This window comes from Melospiza melodia, chromosome 18, assembly GCF_035770615.1.
Source record: "Melospiza melodia melodia isolate bMelMel2 chromosome 18, bMelMel2.pri, whole genome shotgun sequence".
NCBI classification, from domain to species: Eukaryota; Metazoa; Chordata; class Aves; order Passeriformes; family Passerellidae; genus Melospiza; species Melospiza melodia.
Window position 1 is genome coordinate 4,738,940 of NC_086211.1, and position 16,946 is coordinate 4,755,885.

At 44.2% G+C, this 16,946-nt stretch overlaps 1 protein-coding gene across 2 annotated transcripts in view; it reads left to right on the forward strand.

Annotated features, from left to right (window-relative positions):
- The window catches only part of MAD1L1 (mitotic arrest deficient 1 like 1), a 346,582-nt gene that overhangs the window by 174,270 nt on the left and 155,366 nt on the right, over positions 1-16,946 (forward strand). For both annotated transcript variants that reach the window (XM_063171763.1, XM_063171764.1), the window contains one exon: positions 9,959-10,047. In XM_063171763.1, coding sequence (XP_063027833.1) covers positions 9,959-10,047 — 89 coding nt within the window. The remainder of the gene's footprint in view (positions 1-9,958; positions 10,048-16,946) is intronic.

The window sequence follows — 16,946 nt, forward strand, 5'->3', positions numbered from 1 at the left end:
TCCAGGCTTCATTCATCTCTACAGGAACTGTAAGAAGTTTATGGGCTACCTCAGGCTCACTTGGTTCAATTTAGCTAAACTAAAATTTCGTGGGAAGTGCAGGGTCTCTACATTATGTTCAGCACTTTGAGAAAACCAGGTAGAGGTCCAGGAGACCTCTAGGGTTCTATCAGTTCTGCTCCTTTATTCTGCCTTCCTAAAAGGCAGCTTGGAGGAGCTGTAGAAGGAACATGAAGTGCCTGTGCGTGTCCAGAGAGGGAAAGGAAGAATTTGGGCTGTTGAACAATCGTGTTAGAACAGGACAAAATAACAACTGATTTACAGCTTGCTTGTAACAAGGTTGGAGACCAGTTTCCTCCTGCTTTCACAGCTCTGAGAAGCTGTGCCTGCATCAGAAGAGGACCATCCTGAGAGATCTGATGCAAGAGATCCAATTCTGTAAGCACAGCTTGTTCTGAACATGCAGGGGGATGTGAAGCTCTCCAGCTCTGGGATCTGGGGGGGCACGGAGGGCATGTTCAGAGGATGTGCCTGCACATCAAAGGTTGCTGGATGCTTCTCTTCTTGCCTGGGGCTGGCTTTGTGTGTACAAAAAGGGAGATAAAGGCTTAAAAAAAAAGTTTAAGTTTCAAGACTTAGTCCTTACACTAACAGGCTAATCAGCTTGTTACATCATTTGTTTTTAGTCTTTTTGTGTCTGTGTCCTTAGAAGGGCTTGTTCCCAGTGTTTCTTGCCTTTGGCTGATGGTTGCTGGGGATAGGTAGTAGCTGTGGCAGGCTGGGGTCTGTCAGGGCAGCAGAGTCCTCCAGCAGGAGCTGTAAAACCCAATTTATCCACGGAGACAAGGAGATCATAGAGCAGAATTTTTCCTGTGACCTCTTGGTAAATAATGAATGGCAGAGCCCTACCTCTTTGGAATTGCTTAATTGAGGCTGACAACTCTTTGTTGTATTACAGGATCTGGCTTGTCAGGAGAATTTTAACTTATTTATGAATATTTCATTAACCTCTAAAGACTGGCTGTCTAAAATCTAGCTCCTGCCAGGCCCTGTCCTGGTAATGCTGTGTTCAGTGCTAATGTCATCACTGCACATCCAGTACACCTTTCCTCTGAGCTGGGCCTCACAGTTTATTGTTGGTGGCAGCAAGAACCTGTTCACCAAAGGTTAAAATGCCAGGTTTGTGCTTTGGCACAAGAGTTGAGCATATGGTATTTGAGAGGGAATTGCTGTTTGTCTTTTATTCTGTGACTGCTGCTGGCAACTGAAGGTTCCTGCAGGCATCATCCCAGAGGCTGAAATGGGCAGAGCAGTCTTGGCAGGGCCCTGTGACCTTTGGGTTTTGGCACCAGGAGAGAGATTGCTCACTTTTTATACATTAAAAGCCCATTGCTTTTTGTCACAGGCTAATCTCAGGATGGGTCATTTAGCTAGAAAATTTTCAGCCTGCTCTACTTAACCTGTTCTTTGGGCAGGGTTTGGGGAACAAGGCTTCTTCAAGGCTCTGCAGCTTCCCTTAAAGCAGCTGGGAGGCCCTGTCAGGAGAGCTGCTGCTTTCACACAGCTGGGCCCCTTGCCCCATCCTCACATTTCCCAGCTCTGGGAGTTCAGAGAGCAGCTTTAGCAGGCAGCTCTGCTGGCCCCTGCCAGGATGTGCCAGCAAACAGTGCTCCCAGCTGTAGTGAACTGCAAAATTGGTCTGGAGCTGCAGAAGGAGAGAGAGGGCTGTTCCTAAAAACCCAGCTTGTGTGCTGTTCCATGTGAGCAAGAGAAAGAAGATTAAGTTCAAGCGCTCAGTGAAGGCTCCTTTGCTCTCTTTACTTTATTAAGCAGGATTGATTCCACTGTGTTTATGTTAGGAAACAAAGAAACAAAAATGGATGTTGGATTCCTCTCTCCCCTTTGATCTTCCTAGGTGCTTGGTAACTGCATAGATTCTTCTCTGACTGTTTATTATGTGATGATTTTTCAACGAGAAAACTGATGGAGGGAGTGAGAGGTGGGATTACAAGCTCCTGTTTGATGAGAATTCTTGACTGAATGCTCAGGAAACTCCTCGAGGCTATATTTTTAGGAAACAAACTGTATTCAAACTCTGTACAGAGGAGGTATGACATCTTTGCAGATTTATTTGTTGCTTTGCCTGTAAATTATAGCTGCTAGAAGACTTGATTCTAGCAAAATATGCCTGTTCCTGCATGAAAGAAGTGATCTGTGTGATGCTCTTCTCAAGAGCAGACAACTCCATTGTGCCAGCACCACAGCCACACTGGGCAGGGATGTGGCACATCCTGTCTGGCCCCTTGACAGGTTCCCTAAGCAGGCTCTTATTCTGTGTTTTGCTGTTCTATCCAGGAGTAATGGGTAGGAGGTGTCAGCCAGTTAAGGCTAATTACTCCGGAGTTGCCTTCTCTCGGTGGACACCAGCTGTTTTGTTCTCCCTGGCTGGGAGGAGCTTTCGGTACTAATTAAAGGAAACAGTCATCTACACGCCTGGTGGAAGTGGTGGAGCAAGGCTGATAACAGCAGAGAGCTCTGAGCTGAATGAACATGGAAATTAGGTGATCCTTCTTCAGAATGAGCTGTTAGAGCAAAGAGAGGGGTTTGGATGTGGAGCTGTCAAAGGTGTTTTGCTGTCAAGCAGTGGCAGTGAGGTCTCAGCAGTGCCTGCGAGCGTGGGCAGGACAGACTGAGAGGAAGAGATTCCTTGTCTGCTCCTTTCTTGGAGTGAGGGCTGAAATGTGTAATTATACTTGAATAAACTCATAGGTTTAAATTAACATCTTCAGTTCCCCTGCTCAGTGTGTCTCTTGTACAAGATGTTTGCTCTTCTTCCCCATGAACTTTCCAGGTTTGTTAATTTTGAGCTCTGAGCCAGCTTCCATCCATCTGAAGTAGTAGTAGTGCTTATTTCCAGCCACATCCCACACCCATCCCAGATTATTAAACAGAAATAAATACAGCACCAGGGAAGGTGGGTGGGTGGGGATGGTGGGCATCTGGTGATGTTGGGATGTGAGAAGACACTTGAGAGGGGCAGAAGTCACAGAGCAAAGGTGTGTTGTAGGTGTTCAAGGAAGAGTTTGTTGGATGGGTTGTGCAGGAGGAATTTGGGGCTTTGGGGGTGTGATGTGATGGTGATTCCTTCTTCACATGCTTGCAGCTGGACTGGCAGCTCAGGTTTGGGCCATTTTGAGACCCATGTGGCACTGGCCTCATTTTGCAGAACAGTTTCCTGCCATACCCTGTCCTGCTGTGATTAGGTATGGAAACCACAGAGTGGCTGGTTTAAATGGGCTGGCTGTGCATTTGTCCTCTTGTTCCTTTGCAGCAGGGCTGAGCCTGTCTGGAGTTTCCCCAAGTTGTGCTGGTGCCACACAATGTGGAGGGGAGGTGTTGGAAGGCAAGCTGCAGGCTGCCTGAGCATTGGGAATCAGAGGGGAGAGAGGTGAATGCTCGTTAAGGCTCCCTTGGGGTAGATGAATTAGTTAATGACTATGCTGTGCTTTGAAAATGCAAATGCTGTGTCAGAGCTAAGTCTGATTATAATAATCAATCTTCTTTTGGAGAGGGTGCTGGGTATGAGGAAGGGGGAGAGTGATGAGACTGGGGCTGAATTTTTAGATCACAAATCTGCATTTCTCTGCTGTTCTTAAGGAACTCAGTGTTGCCTGAGAGGTCAGCAGAGCTGAGGAGGGGGCAAAAGGTGGGTTTGGGGAGGAATCATCCTGGCAAGCACCAGTGGGCCTTGGCAGGCTGAAGTGAATTTTGTCATTTTGTCCCTTCTGATTGCCCTGGCTGGAAAGGGAGAGGTTGTCATCTGCTCCTGCGTGTGAGCTCCCCCTGCTAATGGGAAAGACAGAAACTGCCTCATAAGCAGGGTCCTCCAGGGATGGGGGAGAGGGGAGGGTGGCTGCTGCAGACGTCCAGCCCTGACAGCTCCTTCTCCCCTGGCACTCCGTTCGTTTGGAGCGAGCGTTCCCAGTAATTACACCTCTTAATTTAGGAGAGCGAGTGGGAGAAAGGAATATAAATTTGTGTATTAACTTTAGAGATTGGAAATAGGGCAAGTGAACCTTCTCTCTGGGAGATTATATTTGGAAATGAAATAGAATGACATTTGGTATAAACTTGAAAAATTGCTCTCTTTTTACTGCAACAGGAGGAGAAAAGCCACAGTCCAGACTGTATTGGAGAGAAGCAGAAGTCAGCATATGTCCATTTCCCAGTGTGTGTGTATCAACAATAATATATATGCATGAGTACATCTTTAGGAAAGCGTTTGCTGAGAGGTTGCTCCTAGCCCTGACTTCTCAGTGATAAAAGCACAGCAAGTTTGTTACAGATGGTGGAGCCCCTAGAGACTGGTGACTGTGATCCAGCCAGCCTTCATCTTCCAAGAGAAAAAAATAATACATATTCTTTTCTTCAGACAAGTGGGAGATGGGTACTTCCAAACCACTTTTTGTTGAATATCTAATTTTCTTTGGCTTTATTGCTTTTGTTTCACAATGGCATCAAGGTTTAATTTTCCCAAGAAAATGTACCAACTAATCCTGGGCTGCTTAGCCTGTTTCTAAATGGCAGGCAATATTTTGTTTTACAAATACTGTCCTATTTTTTGAAGAAGAGTAAAGTTCACTAGGAAATTTGGTGAGGCTTATTTCTCCCTCTGTGTTCTTCTCTGCAGATGTTTTGGGGGATCAGCCCTTTGGAATCCCAGTGGGATGGGCATATGGAAGAGATGGTGGTGCTTTTTTTTGCTGAGCAGAATGATCTCTGAAGTGCTCAGCATGGTGTCTTACTTTGCTGTGGTATTGCTGGACATCAAATTAAACTCACTGGTGTTTCATGTACATTGGATTTTTGATGCCAGATTTATAAGCTTGCAGAGAACACCAAGCTTGCTGTGCTGCCTTGTGGGAAGAGGCAGAGAAGCTCCTTAGTCTGCTACATCCAATGGAGAGAAGCACAAATGGCACCACTGCCATGTCAAGGTGCTGGTTTGCCTGTTTTCAGAGCCCAGAGCATGGATCGCACCCGGGGTCCCCTTTCTCTGTTCTTGTCTATTTTAACCTACACTCTTCCTTTCCAAGTCTGCTTGGTGTTCATACATTTTAAATATTTATGTACTGAAATAGCTCCTTGAATTGTGTTGAGACTTGTAGTCCAACACAACCTCTCAATTCACCTTTCCACGCTGGCTCTGTGCAATTCAGTTCCCATTTATCTCTGCTGTTCAAAATCAGCTCTTTTGCTGAGGAAGGCCTTTCAAAGGATGTTGCATCAGCCCATTGTTAAATAAACCTTTAGACATTTCTAATGGATTCAGCATTTCCTGCTTTTTACAGTTCCAAAAATGCTGAATAACGTGCAGACACACTTCATCAGGATAAGATTGCTGTATCAGCCCCTCACTAAAATGCACTCATTATTCAAATAATAACTGTATGTCTCCAGCATGTGTTCTATGAAATGTGTGTACATGATGTGGGCGAGTAAACCAGCCCCCATTTTTTTCTTTTTTCAACATGCAAATCCTACTTTGGCAGTGAGTTGAAATACTTTAGATTTTGAGTCCTTTACTACCCAAAATGAGTCACCTGAACAGAGATTTGATCATTCTTCTGGGCAGTGTGTTTAAAACTTCCAGAAGTTTGTAAATGTGGTTTTCAAGGCTGACTGATCTGACCTTTGATAAGCCTCACTCTGAAGATGGGGTGTGGACAGCAGTGGTCAGTGGGAGGCTCTGGGAAAGCTTTTCTCCATCAATGCTGGAACCTGCTGGAGTTGAGTTGAGGAACAAGAGGTCCATGGCATTGCAGAGACTCAGGGTGCTTGCTTGGAGGGGACAAATATGGGTCAGAAATGACAAATGCCAGAAACATACCAAGAAAATCAACTCTCCAAAGTTCTGTTTCTTCTAGCTGTCAGGAGATGAATTCATAATTTTGTTTTTCCTGTCATCTCATATGTCTTTAAAGAATTGCTACAGAAGAGAGAATCAGGGAGGAACATATTTCTTTCCCTGCTGTGGGTGTTTGCTATGTCATTAACACTTGGAGGAGAACCACCTTCTTGGAATCTTGTCCAGGCAGGTTTAAAAGTAAGGCTGGAAGAAGAATGATATTTCATATAATTAAATACTAGACGAAAATGCATCTATGTTCTTCCTCTCTTTCTCCCTTGGTAAATAATGATGGCAGTACTTACTTTGGAAAAATTATTTGCACTTCTTCTTTTGGGGCACTTGCATATTTCTGAAAATGGACATTCTAAAATTAGTCTATATCCTGTATGTGTCCTGGTCACTTTTTATTGAAAGTAATAAAGCTGTGCTGGAATTCATGCTTAAGAATTGAAAGAGATAAAATAGTTCAGGATAAATGGGATTACTTTAGGTTGAGAACAAGGGGCACCATTATATTTTGAGAGGAGAACAACACATCCTCAAAATACTAAGTACCTGTTCATGTGTTTTATTCAACCATGGGCACTCATATTACTCATTATTCTGCCTTATCATAAAAACCTTAGGTAGCTTTAAAAACTATTAAAATAACAAGTTGCTAATGTGTTCTGTAGGGTGGGAATAGCACTGGGGGGTCTGATCCTGGGTGATATAATCCCTGAAGCTCTTGCAGTTGAGGTAGGTCCTTAGGTCCCTCTTGTGCAGCTTTCAGGACAAGAAGTACAATGCTGTATTTTCACAACAATGTTCCCTGTCTGCTCTCAATGCCAGTTAGAAGAGCAAGGCTGACCTGGGTCGTTTGGTATGGAATGGGGGAATGCAGCAGTGAGCTGTAATTTGAGCAGCCCTTTTCCCCTCTCTGCTTGGTAATGACTTCTACTAGTTTAATGTATTCAAAGCAATAAAAGTTTAACTCAGCCAGTCACATAAAATTATTGATAAAAATTGGAAGAGTTTAGTCAGGAATAGTGAGTTGGTTCAAAAAGCATAAAATGCCTGCTGAAAGTGGCATCTGGTGAACAAGAAACCAGGACTGGAAATTAATTTAGGAAAAGGGATGTGATGGGAATTAGGCAGGGAAAGCAGCAGGATGGGTTTGGCTCTTCCTTTCCTTATGGTTTCTTGAGTCTGTTCTTCAGCACAAGTACTGAGGACAAGTGGACAGGAAGGGACAAACTGGTGGTGAATTATTTCATGCTTATCACCCATTCCCAGAGCTATCCTGAGGCTGTGTCAAAGGGAATGATCTTGGAAGGCTCCTCACCTCTTGGGCTTTATCAACAGATTCCTTATTTTTACCCATTCTCTTAATTCTTGTTTTGTCTTGCTGCTGGCACTCTATTGCCTTCAGAAAAGCAGAATTGGGTCCCAGGAGTAATCCACTCCATCTCATCTCAATTAACTGTTTTTGTCCTGGAAAAGACATTAATAACATAATAATAAATAGCATTTTTAATATCTGAATATGTTAATGTCTTTGGTGAGATTGGCAGTAAGGGATGTTTTCCTAATGACTGCTAGGGATGAAACCTAGAAAAAACGCATTTTGAATGAAGTATTTAATACCTTAATTGTTTTACTTTCTTATTTCATCAACAATTAGTGAGCTCTGAATGGCAATAATTTCCTGTGACACAAAATTGTGTCTTGGCCTGAACTTTAAATTCTCCAGTAGTTTTAATCCTAGTTCTGGGAAGCAGGTCTGTGTCAACATCTCTCTCTTCAAGCCAGTTTCATCTGTAGTGTGAAACATCATTGTGTCCTCCTTTTCCTTCTCACCTCAGGCACATCAGATTTTCAGCCCTGGGAGTCTTGGTGCTTGCAAATTGAGAGGACATAAAAATGAGATGAAATGCCCTCACAGCCCATGTGCCCTTTCCTCCTCATTCTCTTTCAGCAGCTTATTCTTAGAAACCCAGCAGAATCTCATCCTGAGCATACCTGGCACTAAATTTGTGTATGGAGTGAGATGCTTCTCACAAGCTCACTTGTGTTCACTCTCCCATCTCCTTTTCCTGTCACACACTCTGTTTTTTCTGTGCAGCCACCACAAGAGCCCCCAGATCCCAAGAGCAGATTCCTCACCCATCTCTGTGGAATGTCCCCCTTGTCCCCTGAGAAGGTGACAGTGATTTATCTGTGTGGGTGAGCAGGTGCCACGTGGGCTTTGAGGCTCTTGAGCCCTCTTAGCCAGTGATAAATAACTCACCAGCCCTTCCATCTTCAAGTGCTGCCCTCACTCAGCACAGAAAACATCCTCAAACTCCTAACAGCAAACACATCCAGGCTGCAGCACACATGGGAAACAGGAGGCATAATGAGTGTTTTCCTGCTAGAAGTAGGTTGGAATTGAAGCCTACTCCTCATCCCAGTACCTTTTATTCACATTCCTGGAATTATCTGGTGTGCTTGCTTTATCCCCAGCCATCTGTGATGGGCTGAGCTGGGAGAGATAAGCTCAGTAATCAGAAAATTGAGGGAAGCATTTCTGGCTGTGATAATCTTATCAGGCAGCTAATATGCATTAACATTTGTACAGCCTGATGATGCAGGTGGGCCTTTGCTTATTTTTTATTCCTAGATGTTTCTTGACAGGCAGGGGGAGAATGCAGGGCTTTTTGGGGTGTCAGGGGGAATTAGCTTAAACCATTTTTTGGTGCTTTCTTCTGCTCTGTTCCTTTGGTGTCAGAAGAGGGGCTGGGAGCATAATCCAACCATCTATTATCTGCCCTTTTCCTGCCAACAGCACTGCCATGCTCTGCCTGTCTTTTCTGTTAAGTATGGAAGGGCAGAGAAAGCAGCATGTCAGAACTTCAGTTCTGTCTAAGCAATATGACTGCCCATGACAAGATGCTCCTTTTTTTGAGAGTTTCTGCAAAAAGCTTGCAGAAGTTTGCCCTTGCAATGGGATTTTGCTCTACAAGTCTAATCTATGCTGTTGCAGGGAATGGTGTATTAATGGATTATTTCCCTGATGCTGAGCGCTGAACTCTCTGTGGTCATAAGTTTTGCATTTATAATTAAAGCTGGATTGCTTATTTTTTTCCTCCTGGGTGAAAAAATATCATTTCCGTCAACAGATTTATTAGGGGAATTAGTCGACAGGTGGTGAAAAGACAGATGACAAAAAGAAGTCCAGAATCTCAAGGATGAGTGTGTGAAGAAGGTCTAAGCTGGGAGTAGGTGTTGGAGCAGAAGTTTGAGTATCCTCTAGGTAGTTTGTCTCTGCTTACACTTCATAATAAATCATTTTCTGAGGGGTTTAGAAAGAGGTAACATATGGAGTTTATCAATCTGTGTGTTGTCATGAACTCTGAATTAAGGATCCAGACTGCTACAAGTCAGGGAGTCTGGGAATTGTAGAATCTGGGTAAGTTCTCATGTCTGTAGAGTTTTGAAATACTTTCTTGTGAATTCCTACCCAAACAAAGCCAGAGGCAGAAAATATTCTTAATTGTTTGTTTGTTCAGCCAGAGCTACCTGAGCAGCTAGAGCTAGAAGTGTATATTGGAAAGTGCTGGAAATATTCCCCAGTCTTTTGGATTCAATGTATGTGTCTCAGAGTTGTTGTGGACAAGACAGTGTAATCCTGTGGTTCATTTCTTCTGAGGGGGAATTGAATGAAGTTGAACTATCAGTACTGAGCCTCAGGTCCCAGTGAGCTCCTAATGCCACACAGAGGCTTCTGCATCCCATTATCCATGGGGGAAAATAGGGGAAATACCTGAAAGAGAAGCAGAAGCTTTGCTAGTAACATTCCATTTTCTGTGTCTCATCTGTTGTGGAGAAAATGTCAGGAAAGACAAAAGGAATTGCAAAGGGAAGGAGAGTTCTGTGAGGTTTTGACATCCAACACGAGAGAAGTTGTGCTTCACATCTGTGTCACGAGAAGTCTGACCTGTGCAGAACCCGATGATTTCCTGCTCCCTTTGCTGTTTGTGTGCCCTTAGCAGTGCTGCAGGAACTAATGCCTTTTGTCTCCTGCAGCTGGAGGTGGAGATGAAGGTCCTGAAGTCTCAGCAGTGCACGGCTGAGCAGAGCACTGTCATCACCAAGGAGGAGGTGGACACGCTCAGGTAGGCAAGGCAAGGGAAAGGCTGAGCTGATTCCTCTCTTTTTGGTGGAACTAATGAGAAGGGAAATGCCTGGGGTAGTTCCACTGCCTGCTATGGTTTTTGTCATCACCTGGTGGAGCAGCAGGTACAGGAGCTCACCATGCCATAGTGCATGAATTTTATGTGTGTAGACTGCCTGTGTCTATAGGCAGTCTATACACATAAAATTCATGCACTAAAGCATAAAGTTCAGGCAATGGGGTGATGATCAGGACATATTTTCCTTGTGTTCCTGAAGTAGGATGTTCTTTTTCTGAGCACAAGTTTTACTTTCTCGCCAGTTTTTATGGACGTGAGAACCCCATGAAGCATTAGCAGAAACACTCAGCTCGTGATCTGTCCTGCATTTAGATACTTTATAAGCTTTGCTATCTTTTGGGAGGCTTCAGGCTCTTTTCTTCTGATGTTTGGGGTCTTTTGCTGTCAGTTAATTCATAAGCCTGGCTCCTGCATCACTGTTCCCCCTCTTGACTGATTTCCTGTGGAAATAGCATTGCTGTTTATTTGTTATTTTGACCAAATCTTGACTGTAAATACAGGATCTGTTGGCATGTGTGTGAAGAGGTTTAGAATCCAGCTTTTGTGCCGCTGATGCCTGTGTAGCACTGGAGATAAAAGAGGGATGTTTCCCCTTGTGCATTGCTGGAGATGGCAGAGGGGTACCTGTTGTGATTCAGTGAAAGAGAAGTTACAAAACACCATTTCAGCAGAGGATACATGAGCATGTACAAAAGCTACAGTGAAGCTAAACAACCTTTCCATGTATTTATTAAAGCTTTTATAGCTTCCATTGCAAAGCAGGTGACACAATAAATACCGAGCACAAAAAAGTTCATCTGTTACTGAATGTTTAATAAAGTTCCTTTTATTTAAGTTGGGCAGATCAGGTCCGCACAAGTACTCCTCCTGAGTATTTTATTCTCAGCTGATGTAAGACTTTGGTTGGACTTTCACTTCTTAATTCTTTTATATTTTCAGCTCCATCACAATAAAGTGTGACTGCCTCATAGGACTGAAAGCAAGGTTTTGCAGCAAGCAGAATTTGCAGAAAGCAGAAATTACTGGCCTGTATGTTATAGCTTTGCTCTTGTGCTTTGCCTCTGGAGCTTGTTTTATGGCTTTGAAAGCCCAGTTCCATAGCAGGAGGAAGATGCTTGAAAATAACACATGTTCAGCTAAGCTATTCCAATACATTTTAGGGTTGTACACCTAATATTGGGGACTTGCTCCTATAGTTCCCTCAAGGTGCTGTAATAGTTCTGGAGGCCCAAGGCATACATCTCCTTTTTTTATTCTATCATATGTTTGAGTTCTGCTAAAGGAGAGAATGCTATGACTTCCCTTTTTCAGGGAGATAAACCTGTCTTCATCAACTTTTGCCTTTTGTGGGTTTTTTTTTAGCTCATTCAGGCTTTTCCTGTGCTTGGGCACACTGGACTCTCTGAAACCTGAGGTTTACACTGCTGCAGGAGTATTCAGCACCTCTTTGGCAACATTAAACCTGTCACTCCTGATTAATAATGTGCCTGTGTATCAGTAAAGCCAGCAGCCTGTCTTCTGTCTTCTGGGACCTGCAGGTTTGCAGAGTTTTTCTACAGTGCCTGCCCAGTCTCTCTCTCTCTGGTTGGTGTTGCTGCAGCACCCTTTCATCTGGGAGATGTTCAGGCTCTTTATTTTCCCCTCCAAGACTCATTATTTGGTGTTTAGCTTCCCTGAACAGCATTTACTGACTGTTACCTGAGCAGCTTCAGGGGCAGTGTGTGCAGGGGGGAGCAGCTGGACTGCCACAGAGTCCAGACCACACCATGGTGGGACAGGCTTGTGGAATGGGGATGGAGATGTCTGGCTCTGCCCTGAATGAAAATCTGTTTCCTGGGCAGGGATAAGTGGAGCTCACAAAAACCTGCTTGTTATGGGACTGTGGTGTTTGATTCAGCTCAACAGCAGCCCTAAAGCTCCTGGTTCTCCCTTTTTGTTTTTAAGGAGTTTCTTTGATTACTAATCTCACTCTCTCCTCCTTTCATGAAATGGTGTCAAACCTCTCAGGCAATGTCCCAAACCCAGGCCAGTTCCCAGTGGGGTGGTTGATGGTGCAGAGCTGTTTTCCAATGATGGGCCATACTCTGAAGGCTGTTTCAGCAGAGGCCAAGCTTCTGCAGTTCTTTCACGTTGATATTTTGGTTTTTCATCTCTCTTGCTCCTGAAGCTGTGGGTGCATAGCAGCCACAGTTCCACGTTCTAATTCCAGACTGGCTTTTCGTGTCATTTTTTACTGAACCATTTTGGTCTCATGGCTGATTTAAATACTTGTCCCAGGCCCTGATGCTGGTTATTTAGTTACAGAGCTGTTCCACAAAGCTTGGATTTGTTTGATTTTGATCACCCTTTTCACTGCTCAGCTCTAACAGTAAATGCCTTGGTGCAAAGCATTTTCTTTCTGCTGAATCCTTCTTTGCTGGAGCACTGCAAGCCAGTCCCTGCTCCTTTCTCCTGGCTTCTATTACTGCTTCAGACATCTCCTTGCACTCTCAGGCACTCCACATCTGAGTGGAGAGAAATCTCAGAATTGACTCCATAAAGATTTTTTTTCTTATGTTTCTAGACTTAAGCAGTCAATGAATATGGTTGGACTTTATTTTGCATTTTTCTGAGCATTGTTCAAGAAACTGGGCCAAGTTCTTTCTTCACAGAAGAGGCTCCTTCTCAAAGGAACACAGAATAAATCACTGTATTCTCCCAGCCCTTTGGAGCTCAGGAAGAATGTGCTGTGATTCACATCAGAACACTCCTTGTGGCTCAGCCGGATGTGTCCTCTCCATACAGCAGCAGTGAACTGGGTGGGTGTGATTAAAGAGCAGAAAGGGTTTGGAGGAGAGCAGGGATCAGAATGGGAAGGGATTAGGTCTGCTGTGCTCACCCTCCTCCTGTGACCCTCAACAGCATCAGTTCACTCAATTTTCTGTAGCTGCTAAGGAGAACAACACAAACTCCACTGTCACTCCTTCCTTCTACAGCACTGCCAGAAACTAATTCTGGGAGAAAACACGGGGAAGAGCACAAACTTCCAAACTGGAAAGTGAGGAAAGAAATGCCACAGTTTATGAGGGAGTTATTTCCATCTCTGTAGTTTGTTGTAGTCTTTGAAATCCTGTAACCTACAGGATGGCCTGTCAGCTGCTCTGGGCTGAGCCCAGCCTCCCCTGTTAGCTGCTGTCACGAAGGAATGTGAAAAATAGCAGCCAGCAAGAGAATGTGCAGAACAGGAATGGACTGTAGAGCCTCCAGGCATTTCCATATAGGCCCCGTGGCTAGGAGCTCATTTTTGAAAACAAAAGCAGGGGAGACATAAAGGAGGGGAAAAAAAAAATCCATATTAATCCTTTGAATCTGTATTTACCTCCTGTGAGTGAACGAGAGCTTTTAAGAAAAATACCTTTTGTCTCATTTTTCTTTAGTATGGAAAGTAAATTTTCAAGCCAGAAACTTGAAAGACTTTATCAGTTTTTCCTCCTTCTCTTGAGAACAAAGTGCTATTTCGTCAGACCTTTTATAGCTTTAAATGTGAAACTCTCTCCCAGCACCATCGTTTCTGGAGAGACAATAAAAGCAGTGCTAATGCTGTCATTTCTCACACTTTTTGCTGCTCCCTCTGAAATAATATTTGTTTATATTCTGCAGATCCTATGAAAAGAAACAGTGGTCAACCCATTGAGTTCCTGCTCTGTAGGGTACAGCATTTGGGCAATAGCACCTTTTAGAGGGAAGGTGATAACTGTGCAGAAGCTGGTATTTCAGAATCTATAAATAAAAGGAATATATTTAAAAAGGACTTCACTGAAGACTTAAGTGGCAACAGCTGAAGGACCTTTTCATCTGGAACAAATCTGAACTTTTTCTTTCTGCTGTCAAGCTGCAACCCCAGTAAATCCTAAATGTTTTCTGTGGATTTAGTGACTGGGTAGAGTTACAGTAATTCAAAAGAAATTCATGTCCTTGCCAATGCCCATTAGTCACACTTGCTGAAATTCTGTCTGCTCTGCTCCTAACACCATCTCAATGCCATCTGGATCCCTTAATAGCATCTTCCCAACACATACGTTTTGTGCTCCATTCAGTATTTTCCTGTTCTGCAGTGGCTTTTCCACATGGCCTTGTCCCCTTGGCAGATGGGGCCTCAGTGAGACATGTCCTCATTGGTGATCTCCACAGGCAGCCACATAACACAGCTGAGAACATTAAAAACCAATAATACCGGGATAAAAGGGTGATGGTGGGGGGAGTTTCCACTGGTTAATTCCTCTGAAAAGCTCTGGATTCAGAGAGACTTTTTGGAGTGCCTGGCTGCTGTTGAAAATCCAACAGATTGCCCCCGTTTTTCCTCTCTGAGCTAGGAGCAGCCTTGTCTCACGATCTCAGGTTTTCAGACAGACTGAACACACACAGTGGGATGTCTCCTGATTCTCACAAGTGTCATTTTAGGGGACCTGAGGCTGTAGGTGGGTTTTTTTTTCCTCCTTCTCCCTTCTGATTTGAGATAATGAAACATGCAGTAAAAGCAATATAAAGCTCAGTTTTTAAAAGAGGGAAAATCCATGAGGCTGAGCAAATGCCAATGAATCTGTATTCTTGAACTAAATTTGATCTTGTGAAAGGTTGTGGAGGTGGCATCAATTTACCTTATGCCTGTGGAGCCTTCAGCTCTTGGTTGAGCTGTCTGATTCCTGGAAAATCTTCTAGACAGGTGAAGAGATCTTTGCCAGAGATTAAATATTTTCATGTTTTCAAACCCCTGTATGGAGAAGTTAATGAATTCCTCAGAAATTAATTCAAATAGTTTCTTCCTGTATTATGAAACTTGACAATGGTGTTGGTATTTCAGAAAATAATTGATGTTCTTCCTTCCTTGTGGCACAGGGCTGGTTTTAGAATATACACCAGCTTTTAAGGCCAGGTTGGATGGGGCTTGGAGGAATCTGGTTTAGTGGAAAGTGTCCCTGCCCATGGTGGGGAGGCTGGAACTGAATGATCTTTAAGGTCCCTTTTAACCATTCTGGGCCAAAAATTGAGCTGGTAGATGATTGTGCTGTACCCAGGTCTTTCTGAACCCTGCTTTTCATGGTGCTCACACGGATTTGTCTTGGGTTGTTCTCCCTACCTGCAGGTAACTCCAGTATGTAAAAAGTGGAGGATTGCAAACTGGTGATAAAATAGCATCACCTCTCTTGTGCAGGTATTCCTGGAGGCAAAAGGCACAAGAAGTGTGCACCAAGGCTGCCTTTGTGTCTGCTGGCGCATCCCAAAGCAGTGCACAACCATCCCTGTATGTGAACTTCATGAAAAAAATCCATAAATGAAAAAAAAATCCAAGTGCCAAGCCAGTAAATATTTTTCAATATTTGACTTCCATATTTTAACCACCAGCTGCAAATGCTTTGCTGTGTTTATATATAGATAGGATTTCCCTTGCTTCTCTCTCTTTGCCATTGGGAAGTGTTTCCCAGGGGGCTGGGAAGCAAAGCTGGAATAGCACAAACTGTTTGCTAATGGCTCTGAATGTTTTCCCACTGGAGATCCAGGACACTTAACAGTGTTAAAAATAAGATAGGAGAGGGATGAATGGTGAGAGCACTAGTCAGTCCCAAAATCCTCTTGGCACAAAGTTTGCAGAAATGTTCTTGTTCCTCAGTGCAGAGGAAGCAGCAGGTTTTGTCTCTGAAGGAGAGCCAGGGAGTGCCCCTGGTTCAATGCCCAGAGCATGGGACAAGCCCTACAGCCCTACATTGTGCCAGGAAAGGAGGATGCCCCCAAAGCTGGGACACTGGGAAGGAGCAGACACCTGGGGGATGAGCCCAAGGCCATGCTCAGGGAGGAGATGCTGTGGCCCCCAGCTCAGGAGTGCTCCTCAGCCTGTTGCAGGTGGTTCTGGAGAAGAGAATACTCCAATATGACCCTAAGGGGCTACAAGAGAGTTGAAGAGGGACTTTTGACATGGCATGCAGTGGTAGCACAAGGAGAAATGGCTTCAAACTGACACAGGCCAGGGCTAAAGGGGAAATAAGGAAGAAATTCTTCCCTGTGAGAGTGAGGAGAGAGTTGCCCAGAGAGGCTGAGGCTGCCCCATCCCTGGAAAAGTCCAAAGCTGGATGGGGCTTGGATCAAACTGGGATAGGGGAAGGTGTCCCTGCCATGGCAGAGTGGGGAACGAAATGGTTTTTACTGTCCCTTCCACCACAAACCAGCATTTCAGGATTCCGTGATATCTGCTGCCTGACTGGGAGTGCCCCGGGCTTTAAATCACTGTGTGCTCAGCAGCGAGGCACAAAGGGCACAAACAGATTATTGAATCCTAAAATTGCAGGTGAAATAGCACAAAAATGTAATGGCTCGAATCTACCCTCATTACAGCTGTGTCTCAGGTCCTTGGGAAGAGTTTTCTGGCTGCTGCTGTGAGTGATTTTCAAAGGGCAACTGAGAGGCCTGATCTTAAACCTCCCCACCGAGACAAGTTCTGCAGGCAGATAAAGGCAGCATCAGAGTATTTGTGAGTCTGGATGGGGAGAAATTTGTTCCCAATTAAAATTCAGCATGTCAAGGATGGAGAAAGCGCTGATGAGAGTCCTGTGTCTGGCTCTGACCTTTCAGGAGCTGCTGCACTGTTGTTCCTCAGAGAAGAGTGTTGCTCTCCTTGCGACCTGGTCTGCAATCCATTTAGAAATGCATTGTTAAAAGCATTAATTCCACTTTGAATTTCCATTTTTCCTGACCTTTTCAGTCTCCTGCTGCAGCATCCTCCTTCCCCACTAGCTTGGTATCTCTTTTGAAAGTTATTGATGATATTTTTTAATGGCCTGGACAGTGCT